The 17,094-nt window shown below is 45.9% G+C and overlaps 2 protein-coding genes across 9 annotated transcripts in view; both read left to right on the forward strand.

The window, feature by feature from the left end:
- Window positions 1-10,669, forward strand: part of LOC309391775 (uncharacterized protein) — a 61,476-nt gene extending 50,807 nt beyond the window's left edge. For all 3 annotated transcript variants that reach the window (XR_014175331.1, XR_014175332.1, XM_081952501.1), the window contains exon 4: window positions 10,478-10,669. Coding sequence is in view for 1 of the 3 variants with exons in the window: in XM_081952501.1 (XP_081808627.1) it covers window positions 10,478-10,494 (17 nt within the window). In the remaining 2 variants the exon portion in view is untranslated. The remainder of the gene's footprint in view (window positions 1-10,477) is intronic.
- Window positions 10,670-11,707: 1,038 nt separating this feature from the next.
- BCOR (BCL6 corepressor) overlaps window positions 11,708-17,094 on the forward strand; it is an 85,142-nt gene continuing 79,755 nt past the window's right edge. For 5 of the 6 annotated variants that reach the window (XM_081950043.1, XM_081950041.1, XM_081950048.1 and 2 more), the window contains exon 1: window positions 12,797-13,270. The gene's annotated coding sequence lies outside the window, so the exon portion shown is untranslated. Of the gene's footprint in view, window positions 11,732-12,796; window positions 13,271-17,094 lie in introns of those variants that run through there. The other variant, XM_081950042.1, reaches the window with a different exon arrangement.

The following is a 17,094-nucleotide window of genomic DNA, read 5'->3' on the forward strand; positions in this document are numbered from 1 at the left end:
AGGGATGGAGGAAGGGAAGAGCATTTTGGTGCTTTGGCCACGGAATGTTAAAAGCAGTGGCCTCAGGGAAGGTTGGATTTTCTGCTGATTGTTGGCTGCCCCTATGGGAAAAGGATTAATAGATTGCAGATTGATGTTTGCTGCTCCTCAAAAAAAGGGTTTTCTGGAGAGACATTGGCTTCCCTCTTAATAAAAGGGGGTGTGCGCGTTTTAGCTACCTGCCCTGGGGAAAGGAGATTGGCGAAGACTCTTTGTGTGCTGCGTGCGCTGCTGGATGGCCCCGTTGGAAGAGAGGCAGCCACTGGCGTCGGGAATGCTTGGCAGAGACTTGTCAGAGGGGATTTGATGTGCGTTATGCTGCGGGAGGTGTCGGGCTGCGCTTCGCCTGTTGGGATTTCAGAGGGGAGGTAGGAGAGTCATCTCCTGTTTCTAATAAAGGAATCGGTTTTTATGGCAGGATAAACGCAGGCAACCGAAGACGTGTGGGCTGCAGCCACCTAACTTCGTTAGCTGCTAATCTTGCTGCCAAGATGAAAACCTTTTCCGATCCTTTGAAAGAGGACCGAAGCCTGACATACACAGTGGCGGCAGCCTCAGAAACACACGCTCTTCTGTCCCGTATCTAGAACATTTCTCATGCTTTCCAACTTCGGAGGGGATCAAATAAGCAAAGGGAAACAAGGAAGCGCATCCCCTCCTAACAGTTCCAGCTTTGGGGGATTGCCAAGTTTTCTTTGACTAAGGGAAACTCTGGGGATGACTCATCACCGGCCATGATGATGCTTGTAAGGGCTTTCTTTTCTTTTCACCTGCAGTTGCTGACTCTAAGAAAGAGTTGCGGCGGCTTCTGAGAAGGCCTAGCTAAATCCCCAGGCTGGTGGGAATTTCCCCAGTTAGTACTAAGAGAAAGCCTCCCAGGGCCAAAAAAGCTGAGGAGCTGAGAGGAGGAGGGAGATTATCTTCCAGTTTGTGGCCTTGAAATCCAGGGTTGTAAATGTATCTGAGGTGCCTTTTGGGGATGAATGCCAGTATGCCTGAAGCCTTCTCCTGTGAGCCTTTTTAAAACTTCAGGCAGAAGTTTGACAATTTTTTGCTTCTCTGTTGCTGTAAACTGCTGTGTCAGCACCTCCAGCATGGGATTAAAAAAACAATTTGCATATTGATAAATGCTTTTAAGATGCATCCCTAGGCAAGCTACAGTCTGGCCAATAGATGTGACTCAGTATCACATTTCATGGACTTACCAATGGAATACCACCAATGGAATACTACAATGATACCAATGTCACTGTGGCTCTGTCCAATGCTGTAGTGGTCAGCCTACGAAAGCACACTGAAATCACTCTGTCCGACGCTTAAATATGAATTTAGGATACACTTACTTGGACATAGGTCACATTTAATATATCAAGATTTTCTTCAGTGTCAATGTGCCTCTATGTCTGGCTGAGAAAGGTATTCCATTTCTGACCTCTCTTTGTTTTTCTATACATTCGATGAATCTAGTTTCATCTAAAGGTTTTTGGGAGGGTGTATCTCTCAGTTGTCTTACTTACAAATGTGCTGGATTCAGAATTTCAGTTATTGTGCAGCTTGCAAGATTGAAGCTTTTCACTCCATTTCATGAAGGAGACATGGTTCCTAGTAAGAGCATTGTTGCAATGGGTTGTAATCCAGAAATGCTTCCATTGCTATAAATATATTTGCCTGGAGATGCTGTGTTTTTACTTGCCTCTCATACTTCTATCTTACAGAATGTCAAAGGAAATGGATGTGATTACATAACATTTAGAAACGCGAACATTTCGAACTAAGGAATGTCATATCTGACACAACCTTTTGTGGCCATGCTTACATGACATACTGAACCACAAAATAGTCAAACGCATTTAGCTAGCATGCACTTCACTAAATGTTTAAGAACATTCTGCAAACTCAGCAAGTTGAACTTACTGTATTTAACTTATCTATGAGTACAACTGCAAATACAGATTGTGAGCTGATTTTTCTTGCATAGAATGGTGGGGTATAGTTCTTAGTAGCCTTATAAATTGCCTGAGAGAGTTTCAGTATATCTGGAATCACTGTATCAGCTCTGAAAACTGATGAATTGAAGTGATATCATTGATTCCATTGAGAAGCATTTTGTCGAATAGGTGATCAAACAAACATCTATTTAATCCATGATGGTTACACATAGGCAAGTGATTTATCTGTATAACAATTTTGTAGTTTTAAAATAAATAAACCTGCATAAAATCAACTTATCTTCATCCTCTGGCACTTAAAACTAGCAGAATTTATAAAAGTTAGGTTACCTTGTTACCCTACTGCAGCTTTCTTCAGTCAGATATCTTCTAGGAAATTTGGACTGTAGTGCCTATCATTCACAGCCAGTAGACTACAGCATTGCTTGTGGAAGTTACGGATACTGGGAGTTGCTGTTTACAGAGCACTAGGTTGGGGAAACCTACTCTATAATTACTTCTATCTTTTGAAGCAAGCTAGGATTATATATTTGTGTGTATCTCTTGGTCCCTGCTCATAGTTGAACCCACTGTAGTGTAGAATTAGAACCCAAGGGGGCTTTCCTTCAAAATAATTTAGTCTCATCTAGCAAGTTAGTCAAGTTGAAAAGCGCCTCGGGATGGACCGCTGAGCTTTGCTGCAGTTATTCCTCTTGCTTTGTTACAAGCTTAGGTTTTCTTCTCTCTCCTCTGCTTAAAATTTAAGCAAACAAGTGTAGTGAGTAGTTCTTGTTCTTTGATGGGTGGCCTATCAAACCCCTGCTACTCCAGTAAAGATGAAGGAAAATGAAGAGGACTCCTAGTGCTTTAGTTTGTGTTTCTTTTGGAAATTTTTCCTTTGCAAGTGGTCCTGACAACAGAATCACTGCCTAGTTCCAGTGAAGCCATCACATGTGTGAGACAGGAGGCTATATAAATTGAACAAATGAATGTATAAATAAGCCTGTAAGACAGCTACCCTTCCCCATTTTCTTGCAGCTGTTGCACTAGGAGAGAGGCTAATATGCTTCTCTGTATTGCAGAGATCAGGAGTCTGGATTAACAAATCCTTGTAATTTCATTACTGTCTAAGGTGAACAATTGGAGCCTGTAATAGACTGGGCAGAGAGGAAATGGGTACCATTTGGGTTGGGTAGCATAAGCCCAAGCAAAAAGAAGTTAGCAGATTTAAACAATCTCTCCTGCATTTTTGAGACCAATGCTTTCTTGAAAAACAAGAATGTTTGCAAACTGATCTGTCTGTTAAATTTATAGTTCCAATTAGATCAGATAAAAACTGAGTTTAGCCATGTCTTCACCTAGACCTGTCCATTGGAGTTGAATGAGATTCCCAGTTTAACTATTTGCATATTGAGGCAGCCTATTTCCATAAAATGTCAGAACCAAACCTTCTTTTGCTTTACTTAGAAAAACATGCAACCAGACACCCTCTGGACATTTTCATGTAGTAGGTCTACAAACAAGGTTTTCTATTTAAATGTTGAACCCATTTCAGTCTCTTCCCCATTTTGTCTTTTGAAGTATTGGCATTATAGGGCATTCCTGGTGTTAGAAAGTTTTCAGTGACGGGTTTTGTTCTTTGCCAGAAGCTCTTGCTAGTCTCTGTACCTTCAAGAAACCAGAGAATCATTTGCTGGATCAGTCATCAAATTTTATCTTTTCCCCTTTTGGGTGAAAAACACAAGCTTTAAGACTCATCTTTCCCCAGTTCACACCATTTCTCCATCCCAGCTCTAAGAATTTGCATTGTCACTTCCTCTGCTCTGCTGTAAATGCTGCTCAGCCAGAATGGAAAAATAGCTGCCCCACACTAGTTATTGGGCCACAAGAATTTTCCAGCATGGTGTGCTCTACCTCAAAGTGGGGTTCTGGCATGGCCTCTTATGTGGTTCTGGTTTTCAATAGGGAGGAACCCATGGTGGCTCTGAGAAGGCCACTATAATGACTCCAAAGCCCCAACCCTGGGGAAGAGAGGATTGCTGCTTCATGTGGAATAGAAAGAGGCCGAAAATGACTCACCACTTGTATCCAATCACTAAAGCCAAAGCTGTGTTGGCTGGAAGATTGAGGGTTTTTCTTCTTTCCCAGCATTATAGTGCAGTTCAGCAGAGAAACAGCCCAATCTCTGTTCAAAATTCAGTGACCAGCCTGTACTTGGACTGTACCACCACTTGGATGCTGAATAGGAGGGAGCCACTTTTTCAGATGACCAAAAGAGAACCTGTGTTCCTTATTTGCAATCTGAAGTCTAGTGACACCATTATCCTCAGGGTGCAAGAAGGGAAATCTATTATTTCTGCCCTTCCAGTTATCTGCATTTTTGCAGGCTTGGATGGGATTTATAGCTAAAAGGCACTCAAGCTTACTTGGCTTAAAATGCCTTGATGAGAATGCCTGAGACTTAACCAGGTTACTACTCTCCTTTCCCCAATCAAGTGCCATTTGAATGTCTTTGGGTTATAGTGCTCCAATAGTTTCGAAATATGGGGAAGGAACTAGATAGATGAATGATAATTTTAATTTAGTCAGTTATCCATAATAAATACTGGAGGCACAAGGCAGGTATATCATAATAGGAAGTGAAATGATATAAAGCGTGTCTATATGACTGTTGAAATCATATCAAGACTCCACATTAGTTATTTTGGCCCAGCAATAGCTGTATGACTAGATGCTATAAATCACTGCTGCAAAAAATAACAGAATTCCCATCTAAAATTTCAACTCTGAATGAGCCCAATAACTTCTCTGTAAACTATTCCTGTCTTTATTCAGACATGTAGCTAAATGATCCAGAAAATGTTTGGATCCTGAATCTAGCTTTGCTAAATTGGATTAATTGGATGGGAGAAGGACCAGAAAGAAAAAAAATGAAAATTACTGGACACATTTATTCAGAAAGACCATTCTTGAGAATGTTATGTTTCAATGTTGAAACACAGTTTCAAAGCATTTGGGAAGCATTCTTTCCTGACTACTGGGTAGTGTAAATGGGTTATAACAGATACACATTTGTATAAACATAGTCAAAATTGTCCTAAGGTTGATGCTTTTCTAAGACATTCTTCCTCACCAACTTGTTTCTAGTAGAGGTGGGACATCTATTATTTGGGTTAGTCAGTAGAAACTAAACTTGTCCTCTCTTACTGGCTTGCCTGAGAGCTAAGAGAACTGAACAAGGTTTCAGAGCTTAGCCTTTTCAGCACTTGTTACCAATGCTCTGTGATTGGTTGTCAGAGCAGCAAGAGGCGAGATTCCCCTTTCACACCATCAAGCATGACAATGGCTTCCCTTTTCCTGCTGTACCCCAGGAATGACAGGCAACTCAACCTTCTGCTCTGTGGCAAAGGGCATTCTTGGAAACTCTCCCAGGATTTCCTGGCCTAACAGGCAAAATGGCAAAATGGCTGGGCTATAAACAGCCATTAGTGGCCAGGGCTTAATTGCAATAGTTCTGGCAGGGTTTGATATAGGTGCTTAACATAATAAATAAATATTTCCTTCTGAATTATGGTCTTTTCAGTTAACCAAACTAATTTCAATATTGGTTCTCAAATTGGCATTCTTCAAAACATTTGTATGCTGCATATAGTTTAGACAGATGATTTTAAATGGTCCAAAATAGTACTAAACACTTTTCATTACATTAGGATGCATTACATTAGGATCATTTCCTTAATTTCACTCAATGTTCACCTCCTATGCAGTCACTGGATAAATTCCTGATTTCTGCCCCAAACCTTATCTTGAATATGCAACCAGGCTCTCATTCAAAGTATCTTTTCTCTGGAGGAGAAAGAAGGAACCTGGGTCTTTCCCATCATCTCAGATGTAATTGATTATATTTCCCAGCTATATATATCCAGAACTTGGTGGGTCAAAGTTTCCTTACCTGTGTTTTAAAATAAGTAGTATTGATTTTTTCAAGTATACACTATTTTTATTTATTTTTCACATTTTTAAACTGCATAACTTCTTCAAAAAAATTTTTTTTCCAGTTATTCATTTATTATATATTATAAACTGGTTTATAATTGTTTTTATAAAACATTATGTTAAATTAACTTAAAGAACATAATACACCACCAGTGGCTTTCTTTTCTTTTTTCTATTTTATTTAATAGATTTACTATTAATATACCTATATCAGAATAATATCACTTTATACTACAGGTGGCGTCCCATGTATCCTAACAATAACTAGGTAACGAGGGCTGTTTTTTGTAATCTCTTCAGCATTTAATTATTTTGTTTGGGGTTGTTAGTTTGAAACTGGAAGAGGCATTCTGTCAAATATGGTCTGAAGTGGCATTGTCAGGAGAGTGCTATACCTCATCTGCTGTTTATACAAGTGGACCAGAGATAGGAAGAATAATATGAGGGAAGACTATAGTACCGTTCACCCATCTAGGTAGAGTAGGTCACTATTGTTCACTAACATATTTTCCACTGAAATCAATGTTGTTTCTTTCTGGGATTGAGATAATTACCACTTTCCAAATAGTAAAGCATGGAGCAGAAGAATAGGAGGCACCTTTATGTGGTGCACAGAAGTAACAAGTTCCCACAGTTTTCTTCGGAAGTTTTTGGAAGTGATTTGCCATTGTCTTCTTCCTAGGATTGAGAAAGTGACTGGGCCACGGTCATCCTGATTTGTACAACTGGGCCATCCGTCATCCCGATTTGTACACTTTGTTCCATCTTTGGTGATAGGGGGAGAAATTTTAGCCCCCTCAGAGAAGGCTCGCAATCTGGGAGTCCTCCTGGATACACGGCTTAGTTTAGAAGAACACCTGACGGCCGTGACCAGGGGGGCCTTTTACCAGGTTCGCCTGGTACATCAGTTGCGCCTCTTCCTGGATCAGGATGCTCTGTGCACAGTCACTCATGCCCTCGTCTTTTCTCACCTGGACTACTGCAATGCTCTCTACATGGGGCTGCCCTTGAAGAGCACCTGGAGGCTTCAGCTGGTCTAGAATGCGACCGCGTGGGTTGTCATGGGGGTACCTAGGTGCTCCCATGTTACACCCCTTTTAGGCGGCCTACACTGGTTGCCGGTTGTTTTCCGGGTGCGATTCAAGGTATTAATTATGACCTTTAAAGCGCTCCATGGCTTAGGCCCAGGGTACCTGCGAGACCACCTACTGCCACCAGTAGCCTCCCACCGTCCAGTACGATCCCACAGAGTTGGCCTCCTCAGGGTGCCGTCGGCCAGACAGTGTTGGCTGGTGACCCCCAGGGGGAGAGCCTTCTCTGTGGGAGCTCCTTCCCTCTGGAATGAGCTGCCCCCGGAGCTTTGCATAATCCCTGACCTCCGGTCCTTCCGACGCGCCCTAAAAAGTTGGCTTTTCCAGCAAGCTGGCCTGGCCTGTTAATTTTAACTCATTTTTTAAATGTATTGTTCCATAACTTCGATTTGTTTTTTGGGATATATATTTAATTTCTTTTTAATTTTGGGGATGTGTGCTTTTTAATGTTGTACGCTGCCCTGAGTCCTTTGGGAGAAGGGCGGCATATAAATCCAATAAAAACAAAACAAACAAAACAAACAAACTTGGTTGGTTTTGTCTTTAAAATGGGACTATAATTCAGTCTCTCAATTTCTAGTCTGGTGCCTTAACCACTACACCACACTGGTTCTTTTATAGACACAATACTCTGTGATTTCCATGTCCTTCACTGGAAGGAAAAAAGGAGAAGCAGCAAAGAAAAAAAATTGATTTCTCTAAGCCTACCCACCCCCGTCAGAAAAAAGGGTTGAGCAGAACTACACTGGTAAATTCTATAAATTATATAGACATGACCATATATTCACCAAACCAGAACACTTTCTTTTGACAGGCTGGCTCAATTATTTTTGTTTTTCCAGTGTTAAGGTTTCAGAGATAGAAAGGCCTTGTGAGTTCTCTCTCACTTGTTGGTAGAGTGTGTTTGTATGTATGTGTGTATTACATGCCTAAAACAAGTTTTTTTTTCCTGTCTACTGACTATATGAGTGTGTTGTGTATATACCAGCATAGATGCCTACTGATTATCCTGTAGAATTGCAACCAGTGAGTTTTTTTTATCCCTTCTGCAGTATTCTTAATTGGGTCTACTCAGAAGTAACAACCATTAATTATCCAGAAAGCTGCTTCCAAATCACTTCATTTAGAATTACAGTCCAAGTATTTGACTTTCTAAAATAAAACACAATATCTGCTAAAACATGGTTCTGCATTGGGTAGATGTCCCTGTGTTATAGGTGTAATACAAAATGTCAACACAAAATTTGGTTACTTTTGTGCAGCAAATCAGAAAAAGGATAAGAAATCAGGAGACAGTGGTTGGGAAAATAAATTCTAGATTACTACATAAGAAATTCTAGATTACTACATAAGAAATTCTATCTATTGCAATCAGGGTTTGTGTGTGTTAAATAAATAGCAATTGCAATGTCTTTTATTTTCCTGATGGTTAAATCAGGCGTGCAAGACTGATCATATCTGCTGTATAAGGCCAAGCCAAGGTGGCCATGTTTTGCTATTCAGATTTCTACATTCGTATTAAACCAGGCTCCCAGGAAGCAATAGCAGCAGCCTGATTTAAGGCACACTCAAGGAGGGCCATTCAAAGCTCAGAATTGCTGAGTTATTTGTAGCCCCCCCCCCCCTAGCTGAGCAAAGCGCTAATGAATTTAATGTGAGCGACACCCTTAGGAAGGAGAAAAGGACTGAATCGAGGGCGGAGGTTGATCAGACATCGGGCCTCCAGCACGCAAGGCCTTTTTGATTGATAATGTGCCTTGGAAGACCAATCTCCTGCTTTTCTGGGCATTGTTGCCCGGAAAAGGGGGAGCGAACAACCACGTGGAGTTAAGAAATAGGAGCGCAGTGAATCCGTTGCCTGGCCAGAGTAGCTAGGAGAAGCCAGGCGGAAGCAGCCAGCAGCACCGAGATCCCATTTCCCCTTTGGCCAGCCATTAACAGCAGCAGCATCTTCAGGAGTAATTCATGAGGTAGGCAGGATACCTACCCAGGACTGGGCGTGAAGTTCTCGTTAGCTTTCTATAAACGCCATCTGGAGCGCCTCTGTCTACAACTCGCTCTCGAGTTTTTCTTTTCCGAGTGTAGCACAACGGCCTGACCTCAAAGTCAGCTCCCCGAGGACAGGCGAGGGGGGGGGGTGTCTGACGATGGCGATTTCAGTTCCTTCGTCTGCATGTCCCTCGGAGGGGATTCCGCTCAGCCAGACACCACGGGGATAGGAGAAAGGGAGCGAAACACCACCAAGGCCGTGGCTGGGCCGCTGGGGATGCCGAGGATTTGCAGTCTCAGGAAATCCTGAAGAAAAAAATGAGGGGAGGGGAAAAACCCAGCGCACGCAAAGGAGGGGCGGAAAACCAACTAGTCGAGGTTTCCACTAAGAATGTGGCTGCAAGGGCCTCTGTGCCATGAGGGAGTGATAGAAGAATGTAGCCTCCATAGGCAGCCCCAGAGAACCCGGTTAAGCAAGGGCGTAATTGGAATCAGGCAGTCTGGGTTCAGCCAGGAACTTGGCACGCCTCCCCAGGATTGCCGGGGACTTTATCTTTAAGAGGGTCGGATCATAGTCCTCTGACAACTCAAGTTCGTTTAAGGCTACAGCCTCACACTGGATAATGAGTGATAACAGATGCTTCAGAAAGTTTTTTTGGGGGGAAACAGCACATGAAGGGTTAAAATAGGAAATAATTAACTTTACCAGTTAAGTCTGGTAACTCCGAAAAGGAAGGTGAAGTAAAACGTCTTAGTTCTACTTAATTCAACCCTCAGTTTTCAGCTGCGACTATATCCCATGTGGATTCAGCCAAAAAATGTTAATGTCTACATCTAAAATGTATGCTTTAAACAGAATTACAGTATAATAGGGCGAGTCCTTGTGCTCCTTATGGGAGGTGGAGGGAGGGGAAAATGAGTGCAATGTCTTCAGACATATAAACCCATGAACAGAAAACAAGACTGAATCGACCAAAACGGATTTAAGTTCTCCTTTCAGTCACTTCCGAGGAAAATCTTTCCAAAACATTTGCAGTTTAGGAGAGGCGCTTCATTTAAAACTTGTTCCCTTCCCCTTTAAGAGCATTTATTCGACTGCTTAGGAAATCGATGTCTTTTTGTTCCTTCTATCAGCTTTGAAGAGCTTGTGTGCATACCCAAGGTTTTAGGTTACAAATGTAGGTATTTTTCACTCCTACTTTCACTCCTTTATTTGGTATAAAGGTGCAAGCCAAAAGCAGGAACTATATAAAATGCTTTCAGACCAGAAAGTTGTTCAAAGGAACTCTTATTTATTTTCCTTTAAACATAAGAGATTTGCATGATTAGAAAAGGGAATTTCAGAAGTGTTCTGGCATATTGAGTAAGTCACATATTAGACTAGGAAAATGTAGCTAGGATTCAGGTTTAAACGTGCTTTCTTTTTCCCCACAGATTCCTGGACTTCTTGATGACAAACAGGCAGATCATAGTTTTTCTGGAGTTCTGTGTATTGGATCTTCTTTTCTTTACTTTTTTGGGGTCTTGATGTAAACAGCTTATACTCGCTTTTGAAGACTGGGATGAAAGAGGGTGGGGATATAATTACCACTCTGGTGGGTGATAATAAAATTTCATTCATTTTCACTGGGCTGCTTTATTGTCCCTTTCCAAACTTCCTACTTTTCATGGTCATTAACAAGACCTGTCCAATTAGAAGCAGGTCTCAACGGAAATATACTGACTTTCTGAAAAGCATGTTTAGATCCACAGTTCTTTTACATAGTTGGAAGTTTTTCGAGCAAGGATCGGAAGTAAGAATCGGAGACGACTGCACAATTACTGCTCAGGTTTCTTACAAAATCAGACCCATCATGCTCAGTGGGGCTTGCTCCAAATCATATACATATGGACTGCTGACATACTTAGCAATCCCTACTTGTACCTTTCTTCACTAGAGATGTATCTCATCATCCAGCCATAGTTGTTGCGATATAAAGCCTGTAATGAAATGAAGTCTGTCTTCACTGCCAACGTATGGGCCAAGCACTGGTTGGTTGACACGATAGATAAATCTCTGTAATGAGGAATGGTACTACCCTACTCCTGTGATAAATGGCCATGGAATGCGCGCGCACCCCCCACTTCTTGAGGTACAGAGTTATTTCCTGTAGATTGCGTCTTGTGAATTCCAGCCACCGCTGAATGCAGTATAGAACCACGAGTCGCGAGCGGAAGAACCGAATAAGCGAGTATCAGTCAAGATGGGCGTCGCAAACCCGACATTCACCAGCTGACCTACTAAGTCAAAAATACCACTCTAGCAGCCGATACGCCAAAGAACTAGCGTCCCAGCGATCCAAATTGTACTGAGAGAAGCCGGCGTGCGAAGCGCTCCCCGCGATTTCCACGTCACATAGAAACGTGTTTGGAAATTTTAGAGTGAGACTACGGTCTCTGACTACCGAGCATTGCCTTTCAGAAATCAAACGAAGAGAAGCCGTTTGTTATTTCGGAAAGTAGCTGCTGAAAAACGAATGTTTCTCATTACAACAGAAAGGCTCGGGGCAACGGGGCGGGGGCGGAAAGACAGGGCATCCCACGATGGGACAAAAATAGCGAATAGGGAAGACGAGCCAAATGAAGAGCTGTGGGTGCAGAGTCGATTAACAAAACACGGGAGGAGGGAAACGCTCGAGGAGAACGACGGTTTGTATGCTTCTGGAGAAGCGAGATAATGGAAAACGGTTCGTTTGAGGGAGACTTAAGTATAGGTTGGAAGGAAGGCAGAGCACACACCGTACTCTTTAAAAAAGGAGGCCCTGAGAAGCAATTCCGTGGGGGGAGGGGAGCGCACTGGTCAGAAAAGATGGAAAGTGCAGGGGGGGCATATGGGAAAGGGGTACACTGTGCGTGACAATAGAGCGCGTGGGAGGGGAGACAAAGAAACAGTCCTTCTGGGGCTCTCGGGGATATGAGAGCAGAAGGAAAAACGTGGCGGCCAGAGAATGGTCTCACCTGGAGGGGGGAAAACGGCAGGAGGCATCTGCTCCCTTAGCAAGGAGAACAAGGATGACTTCTGCGGCATGGGCACTTTTGCCTCGCCATCATGAAGGCCGAGGGGCAGCTGAGAGCGGCACAGAAAGGTGCTGTGAGAAGGCGGGGGACGCATCCTGAGGCAAGAAGCGACCGCACTGCTGGGGCGAAAAGACAAGGCAGCCCGGGCGGCGAGTGCGGCGGTCTAGCGCTGGTGTCTGGCTGCGCCTGCTGCCGGAGCTTTGACAGCTTGGCTAAGCGGAGGGAGAGGAGCTTTATGGTAATTGCAGCTCTCCACTGGCCTTCTGGGTAGCGAGCCCAGCAGGGAGTCTGGAGGGGGCGGGAGACTTTCCTTTTTAACCTCGCTTGGTCAAAAGGGGAGCGGAGTCTCCTCAGGACGCCCTCAGGCGAAGAAGCAGGCAGGGCGTGTGGAAAGGGGGGCTTGCTAAGACCAGATCAGCCAAGAGAAATAACGACAAGCCAGGAAACGGAGAGGGGGGGGGGAGAAGTGGAGGAAGAATCAATTAAGAAGAGAAAGCGAAGAGCCTTGCAACAAGAAAAAAGCGAGGCACTCGGGAGTGAGGGGAGAGAGATTCGCTGGGCGAGCACGGCGACGGCATTGCCTCTGCTGGCGGCGGCTCCCTGAGTGCTAAGCCCGGGGGGTGGGGAGGAGAGAGAGAAGGGGGCGGGGAGGAGGAGGAGGCCGTGCGGGGGGGGCAGCGTACAGCAGACGGAGGCCGCTCTCCCAGCGGCAAGGTGAGGAAGAACGGCTTTCCCTGTGGATTAAATCCCCAGAGCCAGCCCAGCCACACACACGCACACTTGCAGCCGCAGCCAGGACACAGACTCTCCGAAGGGAGGGGGAAAGGAGCCTGTAGGCGCCGCCAAGATCAGTCCCGAGAAGCCACAGCAGCAACATGGCGTTACTAAAGCGGAGCCGGAAAGCAACCGGAGGGAGCCCGGCGGGTTGTTGAACTCAGCCGAGGGAAACGCTGGCATTCGGCCTCTCTCCGCCCACCCGGTCCCACCTGCCTCTGTCTAGTTGAACCGGGGCCAGTTTTGTCAGTCTCTGGGGCAACTCCGGCCTCTCGCCTCTGAGGTCGTCAAACTTTTCTCGCTCACCTAGAAAACGGACGCGAGGCGCTCGAAAAGGAACAGGCGACGGCAGCGCTGGACTCTGTCCCCGGCAGCGTCTCTGGAGCGGAGACTAAGGTCAGTGATCTTCACATTGAATGCTCCTCGCGTTTCGCGGAAGCGCCGCGGCGGGCAAGCCACCCGAGGGACCCAAGCCTGATTCGTCCGAAGAATCTGTCTCCTAGCTTAGACTTCTCGGTTTGTGCTAAAGTAAGACCGAGGCTAGGCGTTCTTTTCCTTCCACACCAGGTGTGGCTGGGATGCGCATGAGAAAAAAAAAAAAAGACAGCGCGCGCCTTGCTTGAAGCCTGCCTTTCTAGGGCTGGGATTGTTGCCAGAATTTATTTCAACTTGAAAGGACCCGGAATCCCAGGAGGAAGGCGGAATAGAGAAGGCAGAGAGATTAGCAAATCCAGCGGTCGCAGCCTAGATGTCCGCTGGCTGAGAATTGCGGGTGGGGTACTCCGGGGACGGGTGTGTCGTGGGGGCTGGCCAGAAGTTTGGAAGCAGTTGGGCTGTGAAGCAGTGCGGGGGGGGGGGCGATGGAGAGACGAGAAAAGAGAAGCTGCCGCTCTCTGTCTGCTCCAGCAGAAAAGTGGGGGCAGGGAAGGAGACCTTACGGCGTCTCATTCTCTCTTATCTCTCCGATTTGGAAAGGCCTGTAAAAGCCCCACCTGGCAGCCGCCACTTTTCGGCTCCCAGGGGCAATGAGGAGTGTGGGTGAAGGAGAAAAACGCTCAGAGCTCGATCGAGGAAGCTCAGGGCCCCGGGAAGTATTGCTAGAAAGGCTCATTGGTTCGTCCTTATAGATCGCTGAGCAGCGGACTAAAAAAGATGAGTGCCGGGAACTGAAGAACGACGTGTGGCTGAGGAAAAAGACGTCTGTATCTCAGTGGGTGTGCTTGTTTTCCTAGGGACTCTTTGAAAAAGCCTGTGGGGGCAGTGACTAGTTTTTTCACCGGTGGTTTTTGAGGCCACTGGAGACTAAATTTGGCGGGGTGGGCAGGGGATATCCCAGTGGTAGTATTCCAGTTCAAAGGATGTGTGTGAAGAGCGTGGGGCCCAATAGAACAGTTGGGAATCTCGCGGGTCCGTCTCCTCTTTCTTAACTACGGGTAGCTTAAAAAGTTGTCTGGTAGCCCCTGGGGCAGAGAAAGGGGCCAGCAAGATTGTTTGCAATCCCCTTCCCCGCTTTCCCGTCGACTCCAGGGATGCCAGAGCACCATGTCTGAGGCACGTAGCTCCTTTTTGTCTCGCGCAGCTGCTTCAGGGGCGATCTTTCGCTTGTGACGCTTCGCTCACCTTCCGTGCTGGCATGCTGGCTACATCTCAAACTCACAAGAGCGAGGTACGTCGGCGGCTCCGGAAAGAGGGCTGGGTCGAGAGGAATGTCTTACCACCGCAGTAGGATTTTGGCAAAAAAATGCCTTTTATTTAATGGCGATCGCCCAGGAGCCTGTTTCCGCATTATTTTTCTAACGATCCTCCCTCTGGGGTTTCCGTCTATTCCGAGGAAGCATGTGGCTTTGTGTTTCCTTTCTCTGAAAAGGGCGCTGAGGGAAGGACGACCTGTGCCGAGTCCAGATCTGTCAAGGTTTTCTGAACTTTTGCTTTCTCGAGGCTCCTTGTGAAGGAGGCCCAGGGCAAAGGGATCCCTGAGCGGGGCCCCTCCAAGTCTATCTGCCGACCAAGATAAGAAGCGCGATTTCACCCCCCCCCCCCTTACATGAAAAGACGCCAAACGCTCTTACAGCCTTCCTCTGGGGCATTGGGGACAGAGCCTACAGATCAAAAACGGCTGTCCTAGGGCATTAGGTATTCACCCTTGGCAAATGGGTCCTCCTTTCCCACCTTTCTAACCACTATTTATTCGCTCGCTGTCTGTAGCAACTTTGTTTTGGAAATACTGTAGTCGCACCAACAGGCTTGTCCCGCGATGCGATGCCCTCAAGATATGGATAACAATTTTCAAACCATTTCCCTTACAGCAAAGCAGTGGAACTGCTCTAGAGAACCAGGAGACTTGTGCTTATTCTCAGGTTTCTCGTTCAACCCACTTTTACAAGTCATGTATGTGTTTCCGTGGATGGTGGTCGGTTTGTTTTCGTGCGAACAAGGAAACAAAACTCTTACTTGATTTTAAGAGGGCTGTAAAGGCTCCCCCACACTCTCTCGAACTGGACTTAAACTCAGGAGAGCTCTCGGAATTAGTAGTTGTGCGTATCTCCAAAGTATACTTGACAAAGGTGCAGGGCACTGTATGTTCCCCACCCATGGCAGAATTTGCCATCTAGTTCACACCACGCAAACTACCTTGTTTCGAAATAAGGATGGCGATCCCAAGAAACTGGATCTGTGGGCTAAGGCCCTTCGAGGCGCGGATTAAATTTGGGGATGCATGGGAGGCCTAGATTCTAATCTATTCTTACCCCAGTTCACTCATTTGATTTATTATATTTGAATGAGCCCAATCCTCTCTCCTTTGGGTTACAGAATAGGAACAGAAAGGAGTGGAGCGTCTCTGGCGACTGTTAAAAAAAAGCGGGCAATATCCCATTTGTCTGGCAGAAAGGTAGACATCTTCTAAGCATTCTGAATGGTCTTTGGGGCTGGCAGGCAGACAATTTCTTTATCCTCCTCCCTTTCTCGAAGGTGAGATAGAACAATCGACATGGAAAAAAGAGAGGCTTTCCACCGGTATTGTTTTGACCGCCTATGATAGATCGGTCTAGACAGCCGTTCAGGCTCCTTCCGAGCGAAAGAACCGGAGCCTGAAAAAGGAGTGTGGGGGAGACGCAGAGAAAAAGGTCAGCACGTTATTCGGTGCTTGAGAATGGGTGTTGTTAACCCTTCACGGGTCAGGGCCCTAACTCAATTTCTGTGCTTTAAAGGAATAGACCAGGTTAGTCAGTGGCTATGGTCGTGTGCTTTCTTAGGGCAGATCATGGTGAACCCTTAAGTTGCTCACCCTTGTTATCTAAATGCCTCGTGAATATAATTTTCCCACCTCCTTTTCAAGGCGAGTGCCAGTGCCTTCCGTTCCCAAAAGTTTCCTCTTGTTTGGGAACTCCACTGAGCCCGCTTAACCCTATGTCCTGGTGGTGCAGAGCCAGACAAATACCGAGGAGGACTAGACAAGCCAGACGTGGAGGAGGGAGAATCAAGCTGGAGAACGACAGATCGCTTTTCCCCAGGATGGAGTGTGTGTGCGTGTGTGTGTGTGTGTGCACGCGCGCGCCTGACATGAAGGGACAAAGCTCAGCCGGAGAGGAGCTCTCCGGGCAAATATCTCTCCGCAAACAACCTTCGGAGCAGAATCCAGTTTCCTTCTTCAACGGCGGTGGTGGGTGGGGTTTGGAAAGTAAGGAAACGCGTCGGTCAGGACTGACTTTGTTTCACACTCCTGCTGGGTTGGCTGGCTTCTTTATATTTGTTTCATGCAAACGGACCAGCCCAGGCATAAACTCACCCTCCGCTGCCTTGAGGCGCTTTAGACTTGCCTGCAGATTCAGAAGGTAAATAGTGGTTCTGACTTTGCGAGCACGCCTCGATTTATGCTTTATTTTCTGAGATGGGGAAGGGGAAACGAGGAGACTACGGCAACACCAAGCCACTCTCGAAGGAATACAAACGCTCATCCTTTCCGATGAACCGTCCCTCCCCCCCACCGCCCTGCCTCAGGTCGCAGACCCTTTCTCAGCCCCCGGGAAAGCTGATTTGCTTTGGATTTGCCCTGCAGCGCGGATCAGCTTTTCTCTCTCTCTTTGTCTGGAGCTGAGACTCCCGGCGCTCCAGCCCTCTCTGGAAAGGTTCCCGATGAGGAGTCCAAGCAAAGCCAAGCAGGCAGCTCGGCAGTTCTTTGCACGTCACATCTATATACATCGGTAATTAGATGGAAGCAC

This window comes from Natrix helvetica, assembly GCF_964273705.1.
Source record: "Natrix helvetica genome assembly, chromosome: 4".
Lineage (NCBI taxonomy): Eukaryota > Metazoa > Chordata > Lepidosauria > Squamata > Natricidae > Natrix > Natrix helvetica.